This window comes from Ciconia boyciana, chromosome 35 (genome assembly GCF_034638445.1).
Source record: "Ciconia boyciana chromosome 35, ASM3463844v1, whole genome shotgun sequence".
In the NCBI taxonomy this organism is placed as follows: Eukaryota; Metazoa; Chordata; class Aves; order Ciconiiformes; family Ciconiidae; genus Ciconia; species Ciconia boyciana.
This window is the reverse complement of record NC_132968.1, coordinates 272,004-299,393: the sequence shown is the minus strand read 5'-3', so window position 1 is coordinate 299,393 and position 27,390 is coordinate 272,004. Positions and strand designations below refer to the sequence as shown.

The 27,390-nt window shown below is 57.6% G+C and overlaps 1 protein-coding gene and 1 pseudogene across 1 annotated transcript; both read right to left on the bottom strand.

The window, feature by feature from the left end:
• Positions 1–1,353: 1,353 nt before the first annotated feature.
• LOC140645577 (scavenger receptor cysteine-rich type 1 protein M130-like) lies at positions 1,354–20,913 on the bottom strand (annotated as a pseudogene).
• Positions 20,914–25,994: 5,081 nt separating this feature from the next.
• Positions 25,995–26,957, bottom strand: LOC140645612 (olfactory receptor 14A16-like). The gene has a single exon (XM_072849068.1). It carries the CDS (start codon positions 26,928–26,930, stop codon positions 25,995–25,997), a length of 936 nt encoding a protein of 311 aa, XP_072705169.1. The 5' UTR covers positions 26,931–26,957.
• Positions 26,958–27,390: the final 433 nt, after the last annotated feature.

Here is a 27,390-nt window from a genome sequence, read left to right as displayed (position 1 = left end):
CTGCTGTTTGCAGCAGTACTGAGCTGCAGCAAGTCCTCACAGGGAGCCAACACACCTTCCAGCCTGCAGCAGAGGAGCCTTTCAGGGAAGGTCCAGAGGGATGTAGAGACCCACCAGTGGGAGCAGGGAGGGTAATTTGGGCTCCACATCCTGCCCAAGTGTCAAACCCTTCTCACTGCCTGGCTCCTGTGTGAGAAGTATTTCTGCCCATGGGCGCTGGGGCTGCTGAAAGCCCTGGCCAAGGGAGAGGGACCGGGGCTCAGCTCCTGTCAGCACCTGTTTTAAGGGAGGGACACAAAATCTCCTGTGCCATAGAAACGTGCCCACATGAGCATCTTCCTGGATGGGTCCTTCTCCAGGCCATGGCTTTTGCCTGCAGCACACGTCTCGTGGGGTTTCTTTCTCCATCCCCCTGGCCCTCCAACAGTGCTGAGGGAAAGGGGCCCCATCTCCCATGCTCCCATCCCTCATCCCATCCAGCCCTGGGAAAGCAGCAGGAGAGTAAGGCTGGGGGCTGGAGGAGAGCACGAGCAGGGGGGTCCCAGGGCTGCCGTGGGGCCTTACAGCCCCTGCTCAGGAAGAAGTGGCTGTGGCTGTGACAAGTGTGCTCAGGGTCTGCAAGGACCAAAGGAAGTGAGAACAGCCCATGGAGACTGGGATCCTGGCAGAGCATGAGGACAGGGAATCTCAGCGCGTGTGTCCCAGAAAGTGGCTCTGCACCCTGTGCTGGGGCAGTGGGGAGCAGAGCTGCATCCTAACCATTGTGGGAGGTAATCCGTGGGCCATGATACCCCCTGGCGATGGCTGGGGTGTTCAGGGCACTGTGGCCACCTTAGGGCTCACTTCTGTGGGGCCGCAGCCCAGGGCTGACCCTGACATAGCAGCTCTGGCAGGGCCTCTGCACTGTGGGACCAGCGTGGCCCAGGCTGGGCCTGTGGGAAAGAGCAGCTGGAAACCCGAGGGTGAGGAAATGGATGCTCCTGCTGGGGTGCACCACAACACCTACCAGAGAGCCATTTTGGCTAGAAACTGCCCGTGGCCATCAACATGAAAATGTCAGCAGGATTAATCCCCAGGGACCATGGGCTTTCACAGTCCCACAGCCTGACCCCGAGCCTGCTGTCCCTGAGATGTGCCCCTTGCCTACCACTGTGTCATTGTTCTCTGCTCCCCCTGATCAGCCTCAGGGAGGTGACCCAACACCGAGGCAGGCAAGCCCAGCCCTGGGTCAAAGCCCTCAGAGACTTTTAATAACAAGAAATATGGTCGCACAGTGTAAAAGTGGGAATAAAAATAGAGGAAACTACAGGCGGTTTCTGCTGCCAGTGGTAAAGGGAGATGTTTCCCTGGTGCTCACAGCTCTCCCAGCTGCACAGAGCTCTCCTCCCTCCTGGCTGCACCCAGCTGCACAGCAGGGATGGGCTCTCTTGGCCTGGGGCTCAGGGACTGTTGTGCACCAGCTCCGGTGTCACAGCCTTTGTGTCCTCATGGGGATGTGCCACAGACCCCTCTTCAGCATCATCATAGCCCATGCTCCCCAGGGACAGGGACGAGGTGTCTCCTTCAGCTCCAGGGACCCCAGCACTTCTCCGGGAGCGCAGGCTGCCCCCTGCAAGCAGCAAGGCAGGACATTGCAGTTCACCCCATGGGGTCTGTACATCACCTTCCTCCCTGCTGCTCACCACATTCAGCTCCTTCTCCCACCCACAGTCCCTATAAGGAAAGCTCCCACAGCAGTTTCCCCCTTCCCAGGAGGTTTGGGTGTCAGGACGGTAGCGACATGGGTGGCACCAGGGATGGCACCCCAGGAACCAGCAGCGCTATCTTTCCCTCTCACCTCCTAGTGCATCCCTGGACCCTGCTCCCTCCTCTGGCACCCTGGGCATTTCCCAAGCTCCCTGCTCACGTTCTGCACCCTCCTCAAAGTCAGGAACCTCCTTGGCATCATCATAGCCATCTGCTGGGTCTCCTACAGGCACAACAAGGACATCTGAAAGGAGAGGGGAGCTGGTGACAGTGAGAAGTTATGTCCTGCAGAGCAGAGGATGGGACGATGCACATGGAAACACAGGGCTGAGACACTGGTGTTGGCAGCACCACAGGAGACCCCCATGTGCTCCCCATCTCTGACAGTGACACTCAGTGACACCTCTGTCCATCACATGTCTACAGGGACAGAAATCCCTTCCTGCATCCGTTACCTGGTGCTGATCCCAGACCATCCTCCTCCTCGGTGTCCCCAGGGTAGGGCTGCAGCTGGGTCAGGGACTCCTCTGCATAGGAGCCTGGAGAGATGCACAGCAGGTGTTATGGAGCGAGCCCCACTGACCTGTCTCATGGTCAGCAATGCTGGGGAAGGGGGACCCACAGAGCTGGGGCTGCATGAGGAGGAGGGTGGGGAATTTACCGGGCTCCCCCAGGACAAACACTGTCTCAAAGGTGCTCCCTGAGCTGTCCTAGGACAGCCCCTTCCCTCACTCCTCAGGTGTCACATGGGGTGCAGGGGCAGGAAGAGAGGGGCTGTGCAGCTGGGATGGGCAAAGCTGGTGGGGAGAAAGCTCCTCTCCTGCACCCAAGTCATGGATGCTCTCCCCACAGAAAACATGGCCTCAGCATTGCAGGGACCACAGTGTGGGGGGCTTCAGGGGATGATCTCTGGGTTGAGAGCAAGGGAAAGGGTCCTGCAGATGTGCCTCCAGGGAGGACCCACACCCACCTGAGCGACCAAACCTTGCCTGCTTCTCCCACACTGGGCTGTAACCGATCTCCTCGTACACGGCCTCGGGAAAGAGCTCCTGAGCTCTCCTGGAGCCTGGGGACAGAGGCAGGGCTGGCCCAGGGAGAGGCAGAGGGGTGATGGGATACCACTGTGCTCCCCCAGACCTGTTGCTTGACCCAGCCCAAGACTGGTCTGACAGCACAGCCCCACTGCACTGTCCAGGCATGGCTGCTGCATCCGCAGTGAGGGCAACGTTGCTGTGGAGATCATCTAGGGCTGCATCACCCTCACATCATCCTTTCAGAGACAGCACTCATGGTCCTCTGGCCCCTGGGTCATGCCACCCTTGTCTGACCCTGGAGCAGCTCCCATGTTTCCTCTCCACCTGGAGCTGCTCCCTATCTGCCCCATGGGTCTACAGAAGGGCCCCTGACCTATCATGGGGTGGGCAGGGCTGGGCAGGGGGACAGGCTGGGGACCTGACACCATGGAGATGGACCCTACTGCCCCACAAACCTCCTGTCAGCTCTGTTGTCCCAGAGCCCCTTCCAGCACTACTCAGAGCATTGACAGCCTTGGCAATCCCCAGTCTGCCATTTCTCTCCTTGCCCCAGTACTAGCCCCCCATGCCTCTGGGCTCTCTCCAACCCTTGCTGCTGCTGCTCCAAGGCCAGGCAGTCAATGGGGCGGTGGATGAGACAGGTAGCAGCACACAGTCTCATCCACTCCAGCTCTGCCTGTGCCTCTCACTGACACCCCACAGCACCCCACAGCCCTTCCAGGAGGCATCTCCCCCTGGGACTACTGTGGAAGGACCCACCTCTGCGTCCTGACCTGGCCCTTAGCACTTGCCCAGCCAGGAGGGCCAGGAGCAGGCAGATGAGGGCCCCCAGGATGATGCAGATGATGACGGGCATGGAGACTCTCCCGCTGCTGGTCAAACGGCCCCGCGTGGGACCTGTATGGGCAAGAACATGGCAGGGGCAGCACCAGGCCTGGGAAAGGAGGGGGCAGCACCAGCCCTGACTTCAATCACACAAGGCAGCAGGGGATGGAGGACCCCAGGGGTGACTCATGGGCAAGCTTCCACCCTGCTGAGTACATTCCAACCCTCCCTGACACCACCACCACCTCCCCAGTGCCTCCTCCTAGGAGTTTCCCACCCCAGCAAGCAGCCCCTTCCATCCAGCTGTGGGTCACAGCCTGGCCCCAGGGATACCCAGCCTCAGGCAGGAGGACAAGTTACCTGCTCGGGTTGGGGATGCTGCTGTCCTGGGTGTAGCTGCAGAGGAGGAAAAGGAGAGCTGGGCTGAGAGGGTGGGTGTGCAGGTATCGGGGAGCCTCCTCCCCAACACACCGCGTGTGTGTCTGTAGATGTCCCTGACACATCCCACCCAAAGTGCCCCTCCAGTAGTGCCAGAAAGGGAGGCCGGGACAGGGCCCAGGGCCTCTGCTCTGGGCAGCAGGCAGGATGGCACAGGCAGCCCAGGGGATAGCCCTGGGGCTGCAGGGCCCCATGGGCAGTGCCCAGAGGACACCCAGTTCCACCGAGGCTGCTCCCTGCCTGGCACCAGGCTCCTGCACTCTGCAGGAACAGTCTTGCTCTCGGGAGGTCAGGGGCCATGCCAGGACCAAGGCGGTGAAAGGCCTTCCCCAGCTCCCTGCCAATACTCCAGCAAGGGGTCCCAGCCCTGCCGCTCACCTGAGCAGCGCACGGCAGCGTCTTCCTTATGCCGACAAGCACCGCCATCCCCGGGCCGGGCCCAGCAGTCCTGCAGGGATGGCTCTGTCCCGCGGCACTCCACCTGCTCCAGCCAGATGGGGCCTTGCCCCATGCCAAATGCAGCCTCATTCAGGGCAGACACCGCAGGACCACAGCCCAGCTGCCTGCACGCCACCTCGGCATCCCGCATGTCCCAGGAGTCGTCGCACACCGTCCCCCAGGAGCCACGGTGCCACACCTCCACTCTGCCCGAGCACCCGTCCTCGCCTCCCATGGCACGAATCTTCTCCCTGTCTGGAGAAGGCAAAGACCTCCCATGGCACTGAGACAGCAGGCAGAGCCCTGCCAGACAAGAAGGGTACACAGAGGAGCAGCTCAATACCTGTGCAGCTCGTGGAGTTGGGGCATGGGGCCAATGGCTCCGGGGACATTTCTGGGCGTGCCCCTGAAGAAAGAAACACTGAAGGGAAGGGGCTGCTTCAGGGGATTGTGCCGAAGAGAGTGAGGCTGAGCTCTACTTGTGCCTCCCTGTACCATCTCGGTCATGGCAGCAACTGAAGCCCGGTCATTCAGGGGACACGCGCAGGACTGGGGGGACCCTGATTGCTCAGCCCCTAAAGGTCCCTGGTTCACAGAGCAGCAGTAGCGTGTCTGTGGAGGGGAGTCTCTTCTGAAGCCTGTGTGGTCTCTTCTGAGACCTCCCCTGGAGATGCCTCTGCATCCCCCAGGTGCTGCTGGCAACCTGGGTGACAACTGCTGCTGGACTTGTGTGGCTGTGGTCACGTTTGTGCCACCGGCAGCAGAAGGATCTGACACAGAAAGGAAAAGGCCCTCTGTGTTTGGCTGTTCCCAGCAGGGAGCAGGAGCTGGGGTGACACTGGTGTCCGAGTGGCTCAGAGTTACCATTGCAGGTGATGTGGATCTCATCTCGCAGGTCTTCACATGACTGTGGGTCCCAGGGAGTGGAGGGACACTGCCAGAAGGAGCTGGTTTTCTTCCCACACTGCACATTATCCAGCCACGCAGCGTCAGACACCCTGCCATAGGGCAGGCGTCTTTCCAGGGATCCTCCGTCCCCACAGCCCAGCTCCTTGCATGCCAGCGACACCGTGTCAAGAGTCATCGAGTTGGAGCAAATGCTTCCCCACGTCCCGTTGTAGAAAACCTGCAGGCGCCCGGAGCAGCCGTCGCTGTTCTGCAGCCTCAGGGCCACGAACTCTGGGTGGAAAGGCACCAAGGGGGAAGAGGCTGGTCTGGGGCTGTGGGAGCCAGGACACCTCTGCACTCCCCAGGCCCTCAGCCAGGCAGGGGCAGGGCCAGCACGTGCCCCTTGCACCCAGGGGCACAGAGAAGTCCCTCATGCACAGACACCCCTGCCCTTCCTGCTAACACTTGGGGATGGCTGAGCTCCCCAGGGACCCCCAGTGGGACTGAGGGTGCCCGTGCATGGGTGTCCACAGGCTCATGCCAGGACTCAGTGGCAGCCAGGGACAGCCTTGGCCATGCCTGGCTGTCCCCACGTCCTGGCCTCCCCAGCAGCAGGCTCACACCACAGCTGCCAGCACAGACCTGAGCAGATGACTCCCGCATCCTCTTTGTGCCCGCAGTCGTGCTGCCCCCAGGGCCTGGCAGGGCAGTCCCAGAGAGCAGCTTCGTCCCCAGAGCAGGTCACGCCATCCAGCCAGATCTGCCCGGAGCCTTCCCCGAACCGAGCAGAGCTGGCCGCCTCCACTGCCCCTCCACAGCCCAGCTGGTGGCAAACGACAGCAGCATCAGACAGGTCCCAGCCATCGTCGCAGACGGTCCCCCAGCTGCCCTGGTAGTAGATCTCCACTCTCCCGGCGCAGCGCCCAGCCCCGTTCACCAGACGGACCCGCCGGCTCCCTGCAGTGGAGAGAAACCCCAGTGGCTGTCAGGGGCTGGCTGCCCACCCATCATCTGGGGGGCCCATGCAGTGCTGCTCACCCCAGCAAATGACTCCCACGTCCTCTGCAACCCCTGCCACCAGTGCACTCTCGGGCAGGGAGGTGTTGCAGAGGGTCAGCTTGGTCTCATGCCCTGCACACCGGACCCCTCGCAGCCCTACGGGGCCTGTCCCTCGCTCAGGCTTTGGGGGGTTGTAGGCTGCCTCTGCCTGTCCGCACTGCAGCTGCCGGCACACCACGCTGGCCTCCTGCACGTCCCACTGGTCATCCAGGACTCTGCCCCACGTCCCGCGCTGCAAGATCTCCACTCGCCCGTCGCACCGGCTCCCTCCACCCACCAGCCGCAGGGATGCAAAGCCGGCTGAGCCTGGGGACAGCAGAGATGCCACAGCCGTCGGCAGCACTGCAGAGCATGGCACCCTTCAGGGAGGAGGGCAAGGGGGAATTTCCAACCAAACAGGACAAGATTGAGCCTTGTGCTGACAAGAAGACAGGCCAAAGCCCGTGCCTGCTCTGCAGCTCACACCCAGCTCTGCTGCTGCTGGGGGCACCCAGGCAGCTCCTGCCTGGGTGGTGGGATGAGGCTCTGCAGGGCTCTCTGTGGGGATGGCATGTGCTTGTCTGCAGCCAGAGGGATGGAGCAGAGCTCCGCAGCCTTGTCCTGGGCTCATCCCATAGCTGAAAAACACAGGAGCCCAGGCCTGGCAGTGGTGCTGGTGCCTAAGCCGCTGCCCTGAGGGCAGATGCCGGCCTCCGTTCAGTCCTCAGCTCTCCCACAGCAGAGCGGTCAGCCTGAGCAGGCAAAGCCCTCCAGAAGGCTCCTGGGGAAGCAAGGCTTTCTCCAGGGAGAAATTCAGGCTGGTACCACCATGGGACCCCTGCTTTGGGTGGCCATGTCACACACAAGCGGCAAAGGGAGTCAATGCACCATTTTCCCAGCACTCACCTGAGCAAATGACAGCGGCGTTATTCCCATGGGAGCACGGTGAGGCCCCCAGGGTGATCACTGGGCACTGTCCCAGGTGGACTTCAGTCCCGTCACAGTGGAATGAGTCTCTCCAGACCGGTCCAATTCCTCTCCCAAAATGCCCTCCTCCAGGAATGGACTCAGCAAACCCGCAGTTGAGTTGACGACAGAGAACGTGGGCATCCGAGAGATCCCAGTGGGAGGCACAGAGGGTCCCCCAGGTCCCCAGCACCTGGACCTCCACCCATCCCGCACACGCCGTGCTGCCGTTCACCAGCCTGAACCCTGTGTACTCTGGGGACAGAGGAGGACTGAGGGTGGATCGGTGCTCTTGCACCCTCAGAAGCTGGCGGAGAGGCCAGAGGCACAGCATGCCTTTCTTCTCCCTCTGCACTATTTTCATGCTGCAGACAACCCATCAGCCCTCCTGTCCTCACGCCCAGCCCAGCACGGGCCTTGCCCTCTTCCTCGAGCCCCAGCATAGCCCCGGTGTTCAACACCCCACCCTGGGTCCTTACGTGTGCAGGTGACAGCAGCGCTGTTCATGTGGGTGCAGGGCTGGTCCCTGGGGGACCCCCTGGGGCAGGAGTTGAGGAGGGATTCATTCCCCACACACTGCAGCTCTCCATCCCAGGTGGGACCAACCCCTCCTCCAAAGTGAGCTGCCCCAGCAACAGGCAGGGCCACCCCACACTGCAGCTCCCTGCAGACCACGTCAGCAGCTTTGGGACCAAAGTGGGAATCACAGACAGTTTTCCACTGGTCCCCATCATGGATCTCCACACGTCCTGAGCAGTGGCTCTTCCCTTCTACCAGCCGGACAAAGCCTGGGAAAAACAAAACCACTGAGAGCTCTCTGGCACTTAAATGCCCACATTCCCACATCACCTCCAAGCAAGCCATGACCAAATCACGCACTGAACATCCCAGAGGAAGCTGTTGGGGGAGTGTTGGTGACACAAACATATCCAGGTCCCCCAGCGCCCCTTCTCTACAGCATCGCAGCACTCAAGAGTATGTGTCTATTGCAGACCCACAGCAAAGCCTGCACACCATGTTGGTGACTTTGGGATCAAAGTGTGAGTGGCATACAGTTTTCCAAGCGTCCCCGTCATGGATCACTTTACATCCTTAGCAGGGGCTATTCTCTCTGACCAGCCAGACAGATCCTCCAGCAAACAAGGACCTCCGAGAGCTCCCACAACCCTCTGGCAGTCCCCTGACCATGTCCCATCTGATCTCCAAGGTGGTCAAAGGCAAAAAGCCCCATTACCATGCCAGCTGCTCTCAGGGGTTGCTGATGGCACAAAAAAATCGGGCTCCCCATGCTGCTCCTCAGAAATCAGCACAGCACTTGTGGGCTTGCTTCTCTCCCAAGCTCACAGCCACAGGAATCTCTCAGACAAACCGCTGCTGCCCCAGAGACCTTGGGCTACCCAGCGCTGGTCCCTGGCCACTGCAGCACCCAGAGCACTTGGGATATGGCGAAATGCTCCCAGACGCTGTTGGCTGCTGCAGCCTGCTCTGCCCCACCAAGCTCAGGGCCCAGCGTGAAGAACTCCTTGGTGCCACCAGAAATGCACCCCGTTCCACGGGGGTCTTGTGCTGTTGGGGTGCTGCTGGTAGATGACACATGTCACAGGGCAAAGGTACAGTCAGGCTGTATCTGTGGTCAGTGTCTGTGCCAGCCTCCCGCTCCGGTGCTTGCGGGAAGAAGGTCCTCAGGCATGACCAGAGTGCACTGCTGGGCACGTGTGTCCCTGGCCAACAGCTGCACAGAGGGCAGGAGAGTGGACAGAAGAGCAACCCTGGGCTTACACGAGCTCCCAGTGCAAGGGCAGGCACAGAGGAGAGCCAGCAAAGTGCTGGCAAACCCAAAAGTGCAAGGCAGCCAGAGGCTGGGACAGACATGAGAGGCTGGGCAGCGAGGCAGCACTCCTGGACAGGCTTTTGCCCCCTGGGCAGGCTCTTGTGGGGTGACCCTGAGGGAGGAAGGAGGTGCCACATGCCACCCTGTTCCTCTGCTCAAGCCCAGCACTCCTCCTCTCCAAGCAATACCTTTGCTTGGGCCAAGGGACCCTTGTCTGCTGGGGGCAAAACCCAAACTTCCTCATCAATCTCATGCCCTTCCCCGAGGCTGTGGGTGGCTGCATGAGTCACTCTTGGCACCTCTGGCATGGGGGGACCTGGCCCTCACTGCTGCCAGACGGGGCCTGGGTGAAAGGAAGCAGAAGGATGGGAACCAACAGACACATCAGGGGAGGGCAGAGGGATTCATCTGAGCCACCTCGGGGGCCAGGCAGGGTAGGGGCACCCTGGGGCAGGTTCCCACTGGGCTTTCCCCAGGGACCGAGTTCATCAGCAATGACAGTCCCAGCTCGGCAGTTCGACCAGCCACACCGGGCCCTGCTCTGGCATTAGCCTGTTGCATCCTGAAGGCACAGCCAGGTCCCTTGTCCCCTGTCCCAGACCCAAAGGTGGAGAACAGGCTGTCCCCTTACCTGAACATATCACTCCAGCATCGTAATTATGATCACAGTCATGTTCACCCCATCCTCCGTGTGGGCAGTCAGACAGGGCAGACTCGGTGCCATTACAGCCAACATCATCCAGCCAAATGGGGCCAGATCCTTGCCCAAAGCCTCCGTACTGAGGAGCTCCAACAGCAGACCCACAGTCCAGCTGCTTACAAACCACTGCAGCATCCTGCATGTCCCAGTAGTCACCACACACGGTCCCCCACTGGCCCTGTTGTTTCACCTCCACTCTCCCAGCACAGTCGTTGTTGCCGTCCACCAACCTCACGTCCACAGCCCCTTCAAACACTGACACAGGACCAGTCAGGACAGTGCCAAGCCCCAGCACTGTGGGTCTGGAGGAACCCCTGCTTTGGTGGAGTCAGAGGTGCCAGGGTGGGAGCCCACTGCCCTCCAGGCTGTCCCCAGGGCAGTGCAGGGGTCCCTTCTATCCCCACAGTCTGTACAAGGCTGGGGATGCCCAGCTCCAGCCTCGCTGGGTCATTTGTGGCCCCACAGACTTTGGCACTTCCTTCCACCCCAATGGCCCCCTGCAACCTGGCCCCATCCCACGCCCACCCAGGGCACCCACTCCTCCCCAGCCAGCACCCTGAGAAGAGACCTGCCCCCACCACGGCTCCCCCAAGCACACACTGCTGCTTCTGCCCACGTCCTGAGCTCCCCTGGACCACAGCCTGCCCTTGGCATCTCCCAGCTCATCCTCCACCTTCACGCCTTTCTCTGTCCCCTGCGGTGCAACAGGATGATCCCAGTGAGACCTCCAAACCCATGCCCCTCCTTGTCCTCGGGCATCAGCCCTGCCCTGCCCTTCTCTAGGATGCCCCAGGAAGGTCACCTCTCTGCCAGCCTGTGGGAACAGGTACCCCAGTTCCCTTGTCTCCACAGGCAAAACATGTCCCCCCTCAGGCTGGAGCTCACCCAGTATTCAACACCCCACCCCGAGTCCTTACGTGTGCAGGTGACAGCAGCGCTGTTCATGTGGGTGCAGGGCTGGTCCCTGCGGGACCCCCTGGGGCAGGACATGAGGAGGGATTCATTCCCCACACACTGCAGCTCTCCATCCCAGGTGGGACCCACCCCTTCTCCAAAGTGAGCTGCCCCAGCAACAGGCAGGGCCACCCCACACTGCAGCTCCCTGCAGACCACGTCAGCAGCTTTGGGACCAAAGTGGGAATCACAGACAGTTTTCCACTGGTCCCCATCATGGATCTCCACACGTCCTGAGCAGCGGCTATTCCCTTCTACCAGCCGGACAAACCCTGGAACAAACAAAGTAACTGGAGTTCCCAGAGTCCTCTGACAGATACAGGACCACATCCTGCATCACCTCCAAGCAAGCCGTGACCAAATCACCCATTGAACATCCCAGAGGAAGCTGTTGGGGGAGTGTTGGTGACACAAACACACCATGCCCCCCTGCACACCTTCTCTACGCCATCACAGCACTCATAGGTATGTGTCTGCTGCAGCACCAGGAAATGCTTGGACAACCTGCTGCTACACAAGGCACCCTGTGCTGCCTGGCATGGTCCCACCAGCACTGCAGTGTGGTGTGCGTAGTTCGGGTCCGGGAGAACCGGCCCAGATGATAATGACTGCTGCAGCATGCTCAGGCCCTGCAGAGCTTGCGACCAGGCAGGACCAGCACCTTGACGCAGCCAGAAATGCACCCTGCTCCCAGGGGTGTTCTGGGGTGTTGGGAGGTTGCTGTTAGGGGGAGATGTCACAGAGCACAGAAATGGTGCAGCTGTTACCATGGCTGGTGCCTGTCCAGCCCTCTCCGATGCCTGCTCGGAGGGGGTGTCCTCAGCCAGGCACACAGTGCTCTGTCCAGAGGTGCACAGGTCCCAAGGCAACATCCAGGCAGAGGGACAGGAGACCTGCATGCCCCCCTGGGCTCATGCTGCCTCAGAGGGTGACAGCAGGCACAGACGAGAGTCAGAAAGTGCTGCCAAAGCCTCTGTTTCATGGGGCAGTGTGGGGAACCATGGGCAGGCAGGAGAGGCTGGGCAGCAGGTCAGCGCTGCCTGCATGGGGCCGTGTCCCCGTGGGGCTGTCACAGCCCCAGGGATGTCCCAGTACCAGCCTGTGCACGCAGTGATGCAGAAGGGAACAGGCAGAGTCAAGCAGCTGCCAAGCTCCTAAGCCTTGCAGGAGCTGGCTGGACCACACAGCCGAGCCCTGGGGACAGGCAGTGAAAGGGCTGTGTGCCACCCTGCTCCTCTCCCAGGGCCCAGCACTCATGCTCTTTGAAAAGCCCTTTTGATTCAGTTGAGGTACTCATGCCTGTGAAGGGCAATGACCCAGGGGACCAGCCATCTCATGCCCTTCCTCCAAGGTGTGCAGTGCCAAGCAAGTCCTCCTGGCTTCTCCAGCACAGGGACCCTCAGCACTGTTGTCTGGGAACTGGCAGAATGGGTGGAGACCAGTGGAGATCAGTGGAAACCCCAGGGAAGGGATGGAGGATTCATCTACAGCCCAAGACACTGACTGAAGAGTGGCTGAGAGACTGCGGCAGGGTTAGTTCAGCCTGGGCTAGGCTCCCTCTGGGCTTTTCCCAGGCACTGGGAACACCAGCAATGACAGTCCCAGCTTGGCAGTGTGACTGGCCACATAGAGCAGTCTGCGGTGCCCACTTTTTGGTCCCTGATGGCACACCCAAGGTCTCTTCCCCCGTCACATGCCCAGAGGTGGGGAAAGGCTGTCCCCTTACTTTAACACATCACTCCAGCATCACCAGCATGAAGGAACTTACGTTCACCCCATCCTCTGTGTGGGCAGTCAGACAGGAGAGACTCAGTGCCATTACAGCCAACATCATCCATCCAAGTGGGGCCAGAACCTGGCCTGTTGCTCCCTGGGGGCACAGCAAGGTCCCTTCCCAGTCCAACCCTCAAAGATGGAAAACAGTCTGTCCCCTTACCTGAACACATCACTCCAGCATCCCCACGGTGATCACAGTTATTTTCACCCCATCTTCTGTGTGGGTAGTCAGACAGGGCCAACTCGGTGCCGTTACAGCCAACATCATCCAGCCAAATGGGGCCAGATCCTGGCCCAAAGTGTCCATACTGAGGAGCTCCAACAGCAGACCCACAGTCCAGCTGCTTACAAACCACTGCCGCATCGTTCATGCTCCAGTAGTCACCACACACGGTCCCCCACTGGCCCTGATGTTTCACCTCCACTCTCCCAGCACAGTCGTTGTTGCCATTCACCAGCCTCACCTCTGCAGCCCCTTCAAACACCAACATGGCACCGGTCAGGAGAGCTCCAAGCCGCAGCACTGCAGGTCTGGGGGAAGCCCCTGCGCAGGCCATGGCAGAGGTGCCAGGGTGGGAGCCCACTCCCCTCCAGGCTGTCCCCAGTGCGGTGCGGGGATCCCTTCAATCCCCACGGGCTGCGCGAGGCTGGGGGTGAGCAGGTCTGGCCCTGCTGGGTCATTCGCCATCCCACCGCACAAGGCACCTTTTCCCACCCCAACGGCCACCTGCCCCCTGCCCACGCACACCTGCACACTGTGCCCAGCCCTGCACAGGGCACGCGCTCTTCCCCAGCCCAGCACCCCTGAACAGCCCCTGGACACAGCCCTGCAGCTTCCCATGCAAACCACCTGCCCTGGCACCATCCAAACCCACCCCCACCCCCAGGGCTTTCCCTGTTCCCACCGAGACCATTCCAGTGATCCCCACACCCACATCCCCTCCTCACCCCTGGTGTCAGCCCAGCCCCTGCACTGGGACAGGCCCCCCAGCAAGGATGTCCCTCGACGCAGATGCCCCCATCCCCTTCTCTCTGCAGGGCACAAACTGCCCTCATGGGCTCAGGGCTGCCCTGGAACAAGGGGGCCGAGAGCAGCACACAAAGCCTCTGGGGTACCCCAGAGGTTGGCAGTGCCCTGGGGATCTCTGCCTGCTGCCATCCCCAGCTAGGCCACCACCGGCTCCAGAGGCACAGTGCTGGGGAACAGGGGTCCCCAAAGGCTACCCCAGGACAGGGTGTCTATGCATCCAGCCAGGCACAGGCTGCCCCAAACACCGGAGCCCTGGAAAAGGACATGCTCTCTCCCACCCAGACAGGCAGGCACAGGCTCCATGGACCTGAGCACCTTCTGACCCTCACCTCAGTAGCACCTGCAAAGAAACCCCATTCCCGGACAGATCCCGATGGCCATGCTGGTACTGCTGGGCCTGGGCTGTGGGACAATGGAACTGGCACTTACCGCTGCACAGCTGTACCCAGAGGAGCAGCCCCAGCATCCGAGGGGACAGGACTCCCTCTGTGCCCATCCTGAGCCTCCTGCCCTGCCAGCACATCCCTGCTCTGCCACACTCCCTGCCACAGCTCCTGGGGACTCCTGGGGACAATGACGACAGGAGGGCAAGATATCTCTGCAGATGCCAGCCCAGCTACAGGATGAGCCAATCAAAGCAGCAGGGCCTTTTTCGACATTATCGGGAGCTATCTCCCCTCCGACACAGCCCAGCCCTCCAATGAACTTCTCCAGCGCCATTCATGACCATATATGAGAGACGGCTCTGCTACAGGTGTCACGTCACTGTGGTGGGGGGCCGTCACAGGACAGGGCTGCTTGTGTGGGGGTAAATGGATTTTTCACCCCCTGAACCCTGCTGTGTCGACCAGGAGCACTGAGCATCTCCTATGCCAGGCACACCCAAGAGCCCAAGGGGAGAGTGTGCAGCCACCCTCGTGCTGTGGGAAGCACAGGGCTGGGACTGCGCCGGAGGCTGTGTCAGGAAGGGAAGGAAACAGCCCCTGCCCCTGCTACAGACCCCGCTGTGCTGGGAGCAGCAGCTGGGAAAGGGCCTTAGCCCAGGCCAGAGCCCCGTCCCAGGAGTGCTGGCTCACCCATCCTTCCCTGGAGAGCCCCATGGAAGGTCCCTCGCAGGAGCCGGAGCTGGGACATGTCCCTGCCCTGGCAGCAGACGTGCAGCCCAGAGGCTCAGACAGATCCCTGACTGTCAGCGTGTCACCGAGGGGCCGTTATTCCCCGCGGGCGCATCAGGAGCTCCAGCCTGCAGGTGCACCAACCACAGCCCACGTGGCCTCGCAGCACTCCCCACGCTCCCCCCGCAGCGCCCAGGCAGGAAGTCTGTGGTTTCCTCCTGGCGCCGTGCCCAGGCACATCCCTGCGGTGTCCCCGAGCCCCCCCCACCCCGACTGCTCCAGCCAGGGCTGCAGGGGCTGCTCCTTCGGCCTCGCAGGCACGGGGCCGGGCAGCTCCCGTCCGCCGTGAAGCCCTTGTGACAGCACACGGCCGCTCTGCACCAAGCCCCACAGCCATGGGGTGCCATCGGTGACATCAGCACTGCCACTGCTGTGTGCTCATGGGTTATCCTGACGGTGACCTCACACCCTCCTACTGCTGGCACTGTCTGTGCATGAGTTACAGTGTCACACACGTGTGTGTGGTGTATGGACTTCTGCTGATGATGGTTCTTCCAAAAAGCTGTATTCGGGCGTGGTTGAAATATTGTTTTGGTGACATCAGGAGCACCTACAGAAGCTATGTGCCAGCTCCTGGCCTATCAGCTACTCAGGCAGAAGTGACATCACAAGCTCATGCACAGCCCCTGGCCTATCTGCTAGTCAGCCACAGAGGATGTCATAGCATCTACCTCTGATATTGGCCTGCTCCTGGCCTATCGGCCATTCAGGCACCAATGACCTCACAACCACCTACAGAATCTATGGGCCTGCTCCTGCCCTACCAGCTCCTCAGGCAGCAGTGACATTAGAAGAAGCACCTACACATGCCATGGGCCTACTCCAGGCCTATGAGCTACTCAGACATGACATGAGACATATGAAAGACAAGAGATGACCATCCCCAACCCCAATACGTTGGTGTCCCTCAAGGACTGGAGATGATTGCCCCAAACTTCAAGACCTAGACATTCCCCAAGGACTGGAGATGACTGTCCCCAAAGCCCTTGACCTTGGTGTCTCTCAAGGACCATTGATGGCCAACCCGAAACCGCAAGTCCTTGGTGTCCCTCAAAGACCAGAGGTGACCTTCTCCAAACCCCAAGACCTTGTTGCACCCCAAGGACCAGAGAGGACCATCTCCAAATCCCAAGACCTTGTTGTCCCTCAAGAACCATAGATTACCATCCCCAACCCAAAAACCTTGGTGTCCCCCAAAAATTGGAGACTGCTGTCCTCAAAGCCCAAGACATAGATATTCCCCAAGGACTGGACAACTTGGTCTCCCTCAAACCCCATGACCTTTATGTCCCTTAAAGTCCATCAATGGCCATCCCCAACCCCAAGACCTTGGTGTCCTCCAAGGACCAGAGAACCCCAAGACCTTGGTGTCCCTCAAACCCCAAGAACTTTGTGTCCCTCAAGGACCAGAGAAGACCATCCCCAACCCCAAGACCTTGGTGCTCCCCAAGGACCAGAGAAACCCAAGACCTTGGAGTCCCTCAAGGACCATTGATGACCATCCCCAAACCCCAAGACCTTGGTGTCCCACAAGAATTGGAGACCACTGTCCTCAAACCCCAAGAGCTACATGCTCCTCAGGGACTGGACACATTGGTGTTCCTCAAACCCAAAGACCTTGGTGCCCCTCAACCCCAAAACCCAAAACCTTGGTGCCTCTCAGGGACCATCAATGACCATCCCCAACCCCAAGACCTTGATGTCCTTCAAACCCCAAGACTTTGGTGTCCCTCAGAGACCAGCGGTGATTTCCCCATCCCCCTGCCCCTACCCTCACATTTTTCAGGGGGTTGGTGGCTACCTCAGGACCCCGTTACCACAGGACACGCCACCGGAGAGGACCACAGACCGTCCCACTGCCGGGGGGGCTATTTTTCCCCTGGGGTTTAATTGCCCCCACCTGAAAAAACTTGTCAGTAAGAAAACCTAAGGCCACAAGATCAAAAGTTGGGATGGGTGGCTCTGTCAGCCCCGTCCCACCGTGAGGAACCCCCCCGCCAGGTAGGGTGGGGTGTCCCCCAATTCTACTCCCCTCGTTTGTACCCCCATTTATAGACCCCCATTTATATCCCCCTCATATATAGCCCCCAATTTGTCAGCCCCATTTATACCCTCCAATTTATACCCCCTGTTTATAGCCCTATATGCCCACCATATATTACCCTCCCCATATATAGCCCCCTATAGACCCCCATATATCCCATCCCTGTGTATACCCCCATATACACTGCTCCCCATATGTACCCACTATGTACCCCCTATATATACACCCATATATATACTCTGTCTATATACTCTCTCTATAGCCCCGATTTATACCCCACTTTTAACCCCCATTTATAATCCTCTTTACACCCCCATATATACCCTCCATATATACACTCTCCGCATATACTCCCATATATACCCCTCCCCATATATAGCCCCCATATATACCCCTCCCCATATATAGCACCCCTATATCCCCATATATATATACTCTCTCTATATAACCCCCATATATAACCCTCCCCATATATACCCCTCCCCATACATAGCCCCTATATATACCCTCCCATTTACTCCCCCTCCTCTCCCACAGGGGAGGCCGAGGAACTTGGGGTCTCCCTGGCGGGAGCACTGACACGTGAGTTGTTGGGGGGTTGCCCTGGGGGGTGGAGGGAGCACCCCATGGACCCCCTCCACGTTGCTCTGTGGAGCCCCCAAACTGACCCAGGGACCCCAAAATTAACCCAGGGACCCCAGATTACCCCCAGGGACCCCAAAATTACCCTCAGGGATGCCAAACCTGCCCCAGGGACCCCAAAACCGCCCCTAAAGCCCCTTGAACTATCCCCAGGGACCCACAGACCTACCCCAGGGACCCTGAAACCTGCCCCCTGCGACCCCCAAACTGCCCCTAAGGCCCGTTGAATTGCTTCCAGGGACACCAAATTGCCCCAGGGACCACCACAACTACCCCTAAGGACCCTCAAATTACCCCTGGGACCCCCCAACTGGCCCAGGATCCCCCAAGTTTCCCAGGGACCCGAAAAATAAACTGGGATGCCCAGACTTGCCCAGAGACACTCAAGATCTCCAGGGACCCCCAGATTATCACAGGGATCCCCAAACTCCCCAGGGACACCTCAAACTGACCCCAGGAATGACCAAATTACTCCCAGAGAGCCCCAAATTGCCCCCAGGGACCCCAAATTGCCCTCAGGGACCACAAAAATGCCCCCGGGGACCCCCCATTGATGCCAATCTGCCCCAGAGACACCCAAAATTACCCCACGGCCTCCCCAAGTCTCCTCCATCACCTCCCAGCTTCTAGCACCCCTATATTCCCCTTCCTCCAGACACTAACGAACCCTGAATAAACCGACCCCCCCAAACCCGAACTCATGGGGGACCCCAATTCGGAAATTATACCCCCATCCCCCAAGAGCCCCACCCCAACTCCCCAGATCCCCATCATTCCCCATGAGCAACTATGGGAAGACAGACTCCAAAGTAGAAGATATATGGGTGGAGCTGAAAAGGCTGTGGGAAACGTAAGTTGGGGGGTCATGGGGAGGTTTTGGGGAGTCTCCCCCAATATTGGACCAGCTTCATCCTCTTGCTGGGCTCAGTGCCCACACTGGGGGAACATCCAGACCTGCATGGACTCACACATGCCCAGACCCTGGCAGACCCCAGAGCAGGGCTGCCTGCAAACCCTCACGGGGGCCATGGCCAAGGCAGGGAAGGGGTCAGGTGCTGGGGTGGGCAGTCAAAGCTGGACGGCTGCAGGGGAATGAGGCACTGAGGTCTGTTGTGGGAACTGTGCTGGGAGGATGTTTCCCCAACCCTGAATGCACCCTGTCCCATGTGGTGGTTGCACAGCAGAGGTCTCGGGCCACATGTGGGGATGCAGGTGTGGGCCAGCCCAGGGACAGGGACAGGGATCTGAACAAAAGCCATGATGCTCCAAGAACCTCCCACACTGATGGAAACCCTAAATTCCCCTCAATCCCCAGCCAGGCAGGGCTGTCACCCCAGTCAGTGCGATTGCTGCGCAGACCCAAGAGACATGCTGGGCTGGGAGGTGCAGGGCAGCCAGGATTGACCCCAGCACTCCCAGTAACCTCTCTGCAGCCACAGCAGCTCTCCACAGCTGGGATAAGACTCGCTGAGGCTCTCTCCATGGTCAGGGGTCTCTTGAGGCTGTAGCCACTGGCACTGCCTGCTGGGAACCCCAGACCTAGTTCTGAGCCCCAGTGCCCTGCACCACAGCTCTTAGTACCTCCCCTCCCATGCCACCATCCTCTCTCAGCAGCACCACCAAGAGCATTACTCCCTGCCCAGGTATGCAGAGGAGCTGCTGGAGGTCTTCTCTGCTCACCCATTCTGCCCCAAATGCTGCCTCGGTGTCAGCCCACAGGCACCACCACATTCCCTCTGTGTTAGGTGCTGGGTGTCTCCACATGCCCTCCTCTGAGCCCAGGCAGGGACCCCCAGGATGTCTCTCTGCTCGGAGCCGGCCACAATGCCTGGCTCTGCAGTCACAGGGGATCTTGGTGTTGCCACACTTGGAGAGAAGGTTGTGGCTGTCCTTGGTCAGAGTAGGCACGAGAATCTGTCTGGCAGTCAGGAAGGGAAGATGAGGACAAGAAACAATGAGGACAAGAAGCAGGAAGGGAAATTTCACATGAGGTTTAATGAAAAAACCCACACCTTTATAGTTGATTAGTACTGGGTCCAGGGCCCAGACATTCTCAAAACTCAAGTGGAGAAAGCACTCACCAACCTGACCTAACGGACAAGCTCTCCCTGCTCAGAGCAGAGTGTAGAACTAGACACCTCCACTGGTTCCTTCTGACTCTTCTTCACAGCACCTCTGGAGATGGCCTCGTCTAGTCTAGAGCGGGATGCCCAATACAGGGTCCAGCTGGGTTTTGAATATCTCCATGCATGGAGACTCCATAACCCCTCTGGACAACCTGTTCCAGTGATCAACCACCCTCACTGTGTGGTTGATCAGTGGTTCCAGTGATCAACCACCAAAAGTGTTTTCTTGGGTTGAGAGGGAAGTTCCTGTGCTTCCCTTGCTACCCATTGTCTGTCACTGGGCACCATGGAGAAAAGCCTGGCTCCCTCTTCTTCATTCCCTCCCGTCAGGTATTGATACACATGGACAAGATCCCCATCAGCCTTCCCTTCTCCAGGCTAAAAAGTCCCAGCTCTCTCAGCCTCTCCTCCTGAAGGATGCTTGTGTGCCTTCCTCATCTTTGTGGCCCTTTGCTGGACTCGCTCCAGTAAGTCCATGTCTCTCTTGTACTGGGCAGCCCAGCGCTGGACACACCACTCCACACGTGGCTTCAGCAGTGCTGACTAGAGGGGAAGGATCACCTCTCGACCTGCTGGCAAACCTCTCCTGAACGCAGCCCAGGAGGCTGTCGGCCTGCTTTGCCACACAGCCGCACTGCTGGCTCGTGGCCAGCTTGTTAGCCACCAGGACCCCTTGATCCTTCTCTAGAAACCCGCTATCCAGGCAGTCAGCCCCCAGCCCCCAGTACTGGTCCATGGCGTTCTGCCTGCCCAGGGGCAGGGCTTTGTGTTTCCCTTTGTTGAACTTGATGAGCTTCCTCTCTGCCCACTTCTCCAGCCTGCCCACGTCCTTCTGAGCGGCAGTGCAACCAGCCGCTGTACCAGCCACTCCTCCCCGTTCTGTATCATCCACAAACTTGCTCACGATGCCCTCGGTCCCATCCTCCAGGACTCTAAGGAAAGGCTGAATAGAACGGGACCCATATCAACCCCTGGGCTACACCCCTGGCGATTATCCTCCAGCTGGACTTTGTGCCACTGGACACAGCCCTCTGGGATTCAGGCACTTTTCAGTCCATCTCATTTTCCACTTCTCTAGTCCATACTTGCTCAGCTTGTCTACAGGGGTATCACGGGAGTCAGGCTGACCGCTCCCTGCATCCTCCTTCTACCTGCTTCAAGATAGGGTTTACATTTGCTTTCTTCCAGTCCTCAGGAACCTCGCCCAATCCCCATGACCTTTCCAACATGATGTCAAGTGGCCTTGCAATGACATCAGCCATCTTCCTCAGCACTCACGAGGGCATCCCCTCAGGTCCCAAGGACTTATGCATGTGCAGTTTGTTTAAATGTTCCCTAACCTGAGACTGCTGCACCAAGGGTAAGTCTTCCTTTCTCCTTGCCTCTGGTCTTGGGGGCCTGACATTCCTGAAGGTTGGTCTTGCCAGTAAACTCAGAGAGGAAGAAGGCATGGCCCTTTCTTGGCCCTTTCTGTGTTCTGTGTCACCAGGGTCCCTGCCCCATCTAGCAGCAGGCCCACATTTTCCCGAGTGTTCCTTTAGCTACTGGTGTCATTGTTAAATCCTTTCTTGATGCCCTTCATGTCCAGATGAATTACCAGGTTGAGGTTGAGGTGGACTTTGCCTTTCCTAACACTCTCACTGAATGGTTGGGAGGTTCTTGGTGCCCTCCAGAAGCCTCCTGCATGTCTTGTGCCCTGCTGTGCTGCCCCTCAGGCAGATGTCTGACTGGGTAATGTTCCCCATGAGGACCAGGGTCTGCAATGAGAAACTGCTTCTACTTGTCTGAAAAAGGCCTCATCTGCTGCTGCTTCTTAATATGGTTGGTCCCTAGCAGACACCAACTACAATATTATCCACGTTGGTCTGCCCACTACTCCTGATCCATCAGCTCTCATTTGGCTCATCACCTGGCACTAGGCAGAGCTCCATGCTGTCCTTCTGCTCGCCCACATAAAGGGCAACTTCCCCTCCTCACCGACCTGCCCCATCCTTCCTAAAAAGCCTGCTTCCATCCATGGCCACCCTCCAGTGGTGTGAGCTATCTGGCTTTGTCTCGGGTATCTAAGTGAGATTATAGCTCAGGAACTTCCCACAGACTCTAAAATCCTCGTGTTTGCTCCCCACACTGTGTGCATTCCTGTCGAGGCACATCAGAGGTGTGCCCAGCCATGCTGATTTCCCTGCTGAGATTGAGGGCTCCTTGACAGGTGCCCACAAACAGCCCTGGTTGAACCCTTTGCTTCACCTCCAACTTCCTTCTTCCCTGTTTCCCCCCTCCCCTTTGGTCATCCTCCAACCCTCCCACACAAGAAGCCCATCTCTGTTTTCCCTTTACCCACTGGCCCTGGCTTTGCTTGCCTGGTGCCCTCTGTTGGTGTTTCTGGGATGGCTGCATTGCGAATTCTTACTTTGGTTTGCAAGTCCATTAGACTGGGTCCTCCTTTTATTATCCGTCCTGTCCTGCAGTTCCTCATGCTGTCATCTTGTTAGAGGCACCACAGGACAGGGTGGCCAACAGAAATCTCACCAAGTTTTACAAGAAGAAGTGGCCAGTCCTGCATCCAGGACAGAATAACCCCACGTATCAAGGCAAGCTTGGAAGGGACTGGCTAAGGAGTGAGCCTGAGGAGAAGGCATGGTTGCTACAAGGGATGCTATAGGAAGCCAGTGCAGCATGCTGACCATGAATCAGGCCAGCTGCATGTGGGGCTGAATTAGGAGGAGTGTGGCCACCCAGACAAGGGGAGTTACCTCCTCCCTTGACTCAGCAGGGGTGTGGCCACATCTGAACTAATCTGTGCTGGAGTGGGGCTCCTTGTTCTGCAGGAGTGGGGAGGACCTGGAGAAGGTGCAGAGGACATCTGCCAAGATGGGGTGAAGGGGCTGAATGCCATGACTTGTGTGGAGAGGCTGAGGGACCTGGGCTGCTTTGGCCTCCTGACGTAGAGGCCAAGGACAATGTTGTCATGGCCTGCAGCTGCTTGAAGGGTGCTTTCAGAGAGGATGAAGATTTCCTTTGTAGAGGAAACAGCATGAGGAAGGAAAAGCTTTGGAGTCTGAGCCTGGGCATGAGGAAAAAGGAGATGTCACTTGAAGGGTAGTGCTGTGGCGTAACCGGTCACTGGGGGTGCTGGTGTTTGTCTGTGGTCATCCCATGGCTTTCTGTTTCAGAGAGAGACATGGGTCCAGGTAGGGACCCGTGAGGATGAGAGCAGGGTGGGGAAGTGGACAGTGTGCCTACAGCCTGCAGGGAAACAGGCACAGGAGTGGCACAGTGTAGGGCATCCTGTGGTGGAGGTGGGCAATGACGATACCCTTAGAAGGACTGTTTCACACAGAGAGATAGAAAAGGACAGAAATGCAATTAAGGAGCTGATGAAAGAGTTAATTTGACTTTTGAAAGGGGTGCAAGATTTTGACTCCCTCAGTTAGGGAGTTAAAAGCTCAAAGCAGCAACCAGATAATTGGGAGGTATCTCAATGAACAAAAAGCCAAGGGAGGGGGAAATCTGGGCAGCAATGGGAAGGACAAATGTCCCGATACATCCGCTGAAAAGATGCTCTTAGACATGGTCATTTAATCAGCAGAGGTAGGAACACCTGAAAGATGAGGGAGATTAAATATGCAGCATAAGAAAATAGACTGAGTAGCCATAATGCAAGTACAGCAGACCAATATTTTTTCTCCTATGATTAATGCACTTCCTGCAAATTCCCATTCTGGCATGGTGTGAAAACACTGCCGTTATATGAAGAGTACTCAATTGTTTCAGCTGATGAAAATGGGCTTCTATATTTTTTTAAACATTGCAGATTTGTTCCCCTCTCCAGGCAGGCCTTGTCAGACCATAAAACCTCCAGGGCTACTTTTAGAGGCCTCTGTGTACCTGAGGTGTTTGCCTGGGGCTGGCAGCTATCAGACAGGACGTGTCGAAGAGCGGAGTCCCTCGGGAGCTACAGGTACAGGCTGGGCAGGGGGTTTCCAGGGCATCTATACTGGCAGGAGGTGTCTGTGTCCCTGTAGTTGAAGACATTGGTGTCGTACATCCAATCTCAGTTGTGGAAAAATCTTCCTTTTTCAAAAAAACCCCAAAAAACCAAGGACACAAATTCCCCCCAAAGACTAGTATGTTAAAAGAAAAGAAATCAACAAAGAAATTTAAAAGCTGAAAAGGGTTTTTAAATATTTTCTTTGCTTTGCATCTTTGCCTTTAGTTCTTCGTTTTACTGTTATTGACATTTTCTAAACATGTCTATTGTTTCGTAGCAGCATTTAAAAAAAAGATCATTTTGATTCTTGCACAGAGCCCTGTGCCCCCAAAACCCTCCCTGCCCAGGACTGTCAAGGATACCCCTCAGCCTTTGCACAGAGACAGTCACACTGCGGTATCGACCTCGCTTCACTCATGTAGATGTTGTTTGAAGTGGTCACATACAGCACAGGAAGATTCATGCCCCATAACAACCTGCTCTGTTGTTATCAGACAAAGGCCTGAGGTCATATGATCAACTCAAGCTGGAAGGCACCTCGGGAGTTCTGCAGTCCAACCTGCCATAAAAAAGGCTCAGACCAGGTTGTTCAAGGCTTGATCCAGTCAGAGTTTGACAACCTTCAAGGACAGAGTCTACACAGCATCTCTGGGTGACCTGCTCCAACGCTTGCCTCCGCTCATGGTGAAACAGGCTTTCCTTATCTCCAGGCTGAACCTCCTCTCTTTCATCTTCCATCCACTGTCTTTTGTCCTCCCACCATGCACTATGGTGAAGAGCTTGTCTCTCTGGTCTCCATAAAGTCCTTGTAGGTACTGGCAGGCTGCAATGAGGTCCCTCTTTGCCTTCCTTTCTCTGGGCTGCAGTAGCTCAGCTCCCTCAGCCTTTCCTCATGGGAAAGGTGCTCCAGTCCCTGACCATCTTGGAGGTCCTTTGCTTCAAGCCAAGTGATTCAAGCACTGAGCCCAGCAGGATGATGGAAATGGCCAAAAAGGAAAATTCACCCATAAACTTGGGGTGTGGTGCCAGTGCTGGAAATGGCCAATGAGAAAGGCTGGGGGGTTACAAATGCCCTGGGGCACCTTCCCCAGCTGTCCATGCCACCAAAGACAAAGACCAGCCTCCTCTGTCCTGTGTCTGCAAGTCTCAGCTGCCTTCCACAAGGTCTGACTCTGCACCACCAATCCCCTGGTGTGAGTCCTCACCCTGCATGGTCAGGCAGCTCAGTTAACTTCAGTGTGCTTCTATCCCGAGTAATTTCCAGCTCAGCCCAGTCCCTCTCTGATGGTCCCCACCACTTCCCTCCTCCTACCCATCTCTCTCAGTCCAGCCCAGAAAAGCAGCCCATTCTGGGCTGACCCCATGGCAGTGCCCATTGATGGGTATTGCAAAGCTCTGCACAATCAACCCCACAGCCCCAGCCCTTCTGAAGCTCACAGTAGCTCCTGGTGGGCAGAGAGGTGTCTCAGCCTCCCCATCAGCCCCAGGGCTGAGGGCCAGCCATGGCATGAGGAGATGGAGGCCAGTGACTGCTCCTGTATGGAAGACATACTTATTGTCCAGGCCAGCAAACCCCTCTGTGCCAGCCCCACTCCCAGGAAAAGGCTCCTGGCCCAGGGCATCCTCAGGCTGCGTCAGCTGCCCAAGTAATAGAGAAGCCTGCCCGAGCTGGTGCATTCAGAAATAGATTTCTCTTTGTCATTTATTCCTCTCTGGAAGCACAGAGTTGCTGCTTTGATCTTCTCCAAAGATGTCTCTGCCCCCAGAGAGCCTTTCACCACGGAAGTTTGTCCATGCTGGCCTGACTTGCCACTCCTCCCTCCTCCCCATGCTCTCCACAGGGCCCTGAGCTGTTGGTACTGCTCTGCAGAACGAGCGGGCTGTGGTGCCTGAAAGCCATGGGGTGACAATCTCAGGCAGATCCCTGTTGATCATTCACCATCTCCGGGGAACTGGGCACCCACAGGTGAAGGCTCAGCCCAGGCCCATTCTCTAACACATTGCCCCATGCCCTCCTCCCCTCATCCCCTGGGGAGAACCCAAGCAAAGCAGCACGGCATTGTGGGGGCCATTTCTTCAGCCTGAGCTCAGCTTTGGAAGAAGAGCCCAACCTCCAGACACCACCACTGAGGAAATCCCCTTTTATTACAGAGGTGCGACACAGGAGGCCATCTGTACCGTTGTGCTAGACACACGTGAAGAGGCCTGTGGGTCAGACAGGCTGGGTTCGTGGCTCTGGGGAAGTGGAGTGGATGCAGACATGGACAAACATGGTTATCACAGATAAAATGTCCAAAGCACAAGACGTTCCCAAGAAGTATTTGAAATCACTTCTGAAGAGATGTGAGCAGGCTATTGCTGCTGAGAAAGAGCGGATTGAATCAGCTTCTTCAATGTGTCTTTAAGCTCCTGGTTCCTCATGCTGTAGATAAGGGGGTTCACAGCTGGAGGCAACACTGAGTACAGAACTGCCACCACCATCTCCAGCGATGGGGAGGAGATGGAGGGGGGCTTCAGGTAGGCAAACATGGCAGTGCTGATAAACAAGGAGACCACGGCCAGGTGAGGGAGGCACATGGAAAAGGCTTTGTGTTGTCCCTGCTCAGAGGGGATCTTCACCACAGCCCTGAAAATCTGCACATAGGACAGCACAATGAAAAAAAAACAACCAACAACCACAAAGATAGTAACTACAATAACCCACACTTCCCTGAGGTATGAATCTGAGCAGGAGAGCTTGAGGATCTGGGGGATTTCACAGAAGAACTGGTCCAGGGCATTGCCTTGGCAGAGTGGTATTAAAAATGTATTGGCAGTGTGCAGCACAGCATTGAGGAAACCACTGCCCCAGGCAGCTGCTGCCATGTGGACACAAGCTCTGCTGCCCACGAGGGTCCCGTAGTGCAGGGGCTTGCATATGGCAACGTAGCGGTCATAGGCCATGACAGTGAGAAGAAAATACTCAGCTGAAATGAAAAAGACAAATAGAAAAACCTGTGCAACACATCCCAGGTAGGAGATGGCCCTGGTGTCCCACAGGGAATTTGCCATGGCTTTGGGGAGAATGGTGGAGATGGAGCCCAGGTCAAGGAGGGAGAGGTTGAGGAGGAAGAAGTACATGGGGGTGTGGAGGTGGTGGTTGCAGGCTACGGCAGTGAGGATGAGGCCGTTGCCCAGGAGGGCAGCCAGGTAGATGCCCAGGAAGAGCCAGAAGTACAAGAGCTGCAGCTCCCGTGTGTCTGCCAATGCCAGGAGGAGGAACTCTGTGATGGAGCTGGCATTGGACATTTGCTGCTTCTGGGCATGGGCACCTGTCCAAGGAGGAAAAGGCAGTGAGAAGTTAAGGCAGAGTTCTCTGAGCAAAACCTATTCCAGTTCTCATGGAAACCCCCCAGACTTCCTTGCCCCTTTCAGGTAGACCTTTGTCACGTCCCTTTTATGAGCTCTGCGTGGTGTTGGCAAAGGGTGCCATTGGGAGCAGGGAGCTCTGCTGTGGACTCTTGAAGTGTCAGTCCTGTCCTACAGCAATAGGTAAATAGGAACACAGGGTGATCTCGGGTTAAATCCACCTTTGATACCAATGAGCTTTGCAGCATTGTTGCTCCCATTTCACCTGACACCTGAGCTGTGGGGATTTTGGTTTGTGTATTTTGTTCTAGTTGCCTCACCACAACCGAGGAGTGTTTTTAAGGCAGAAAGCCTTGGCATTCCTCTTGCACTCCAAGTGAAACCTTGTGGGAGCTGACAG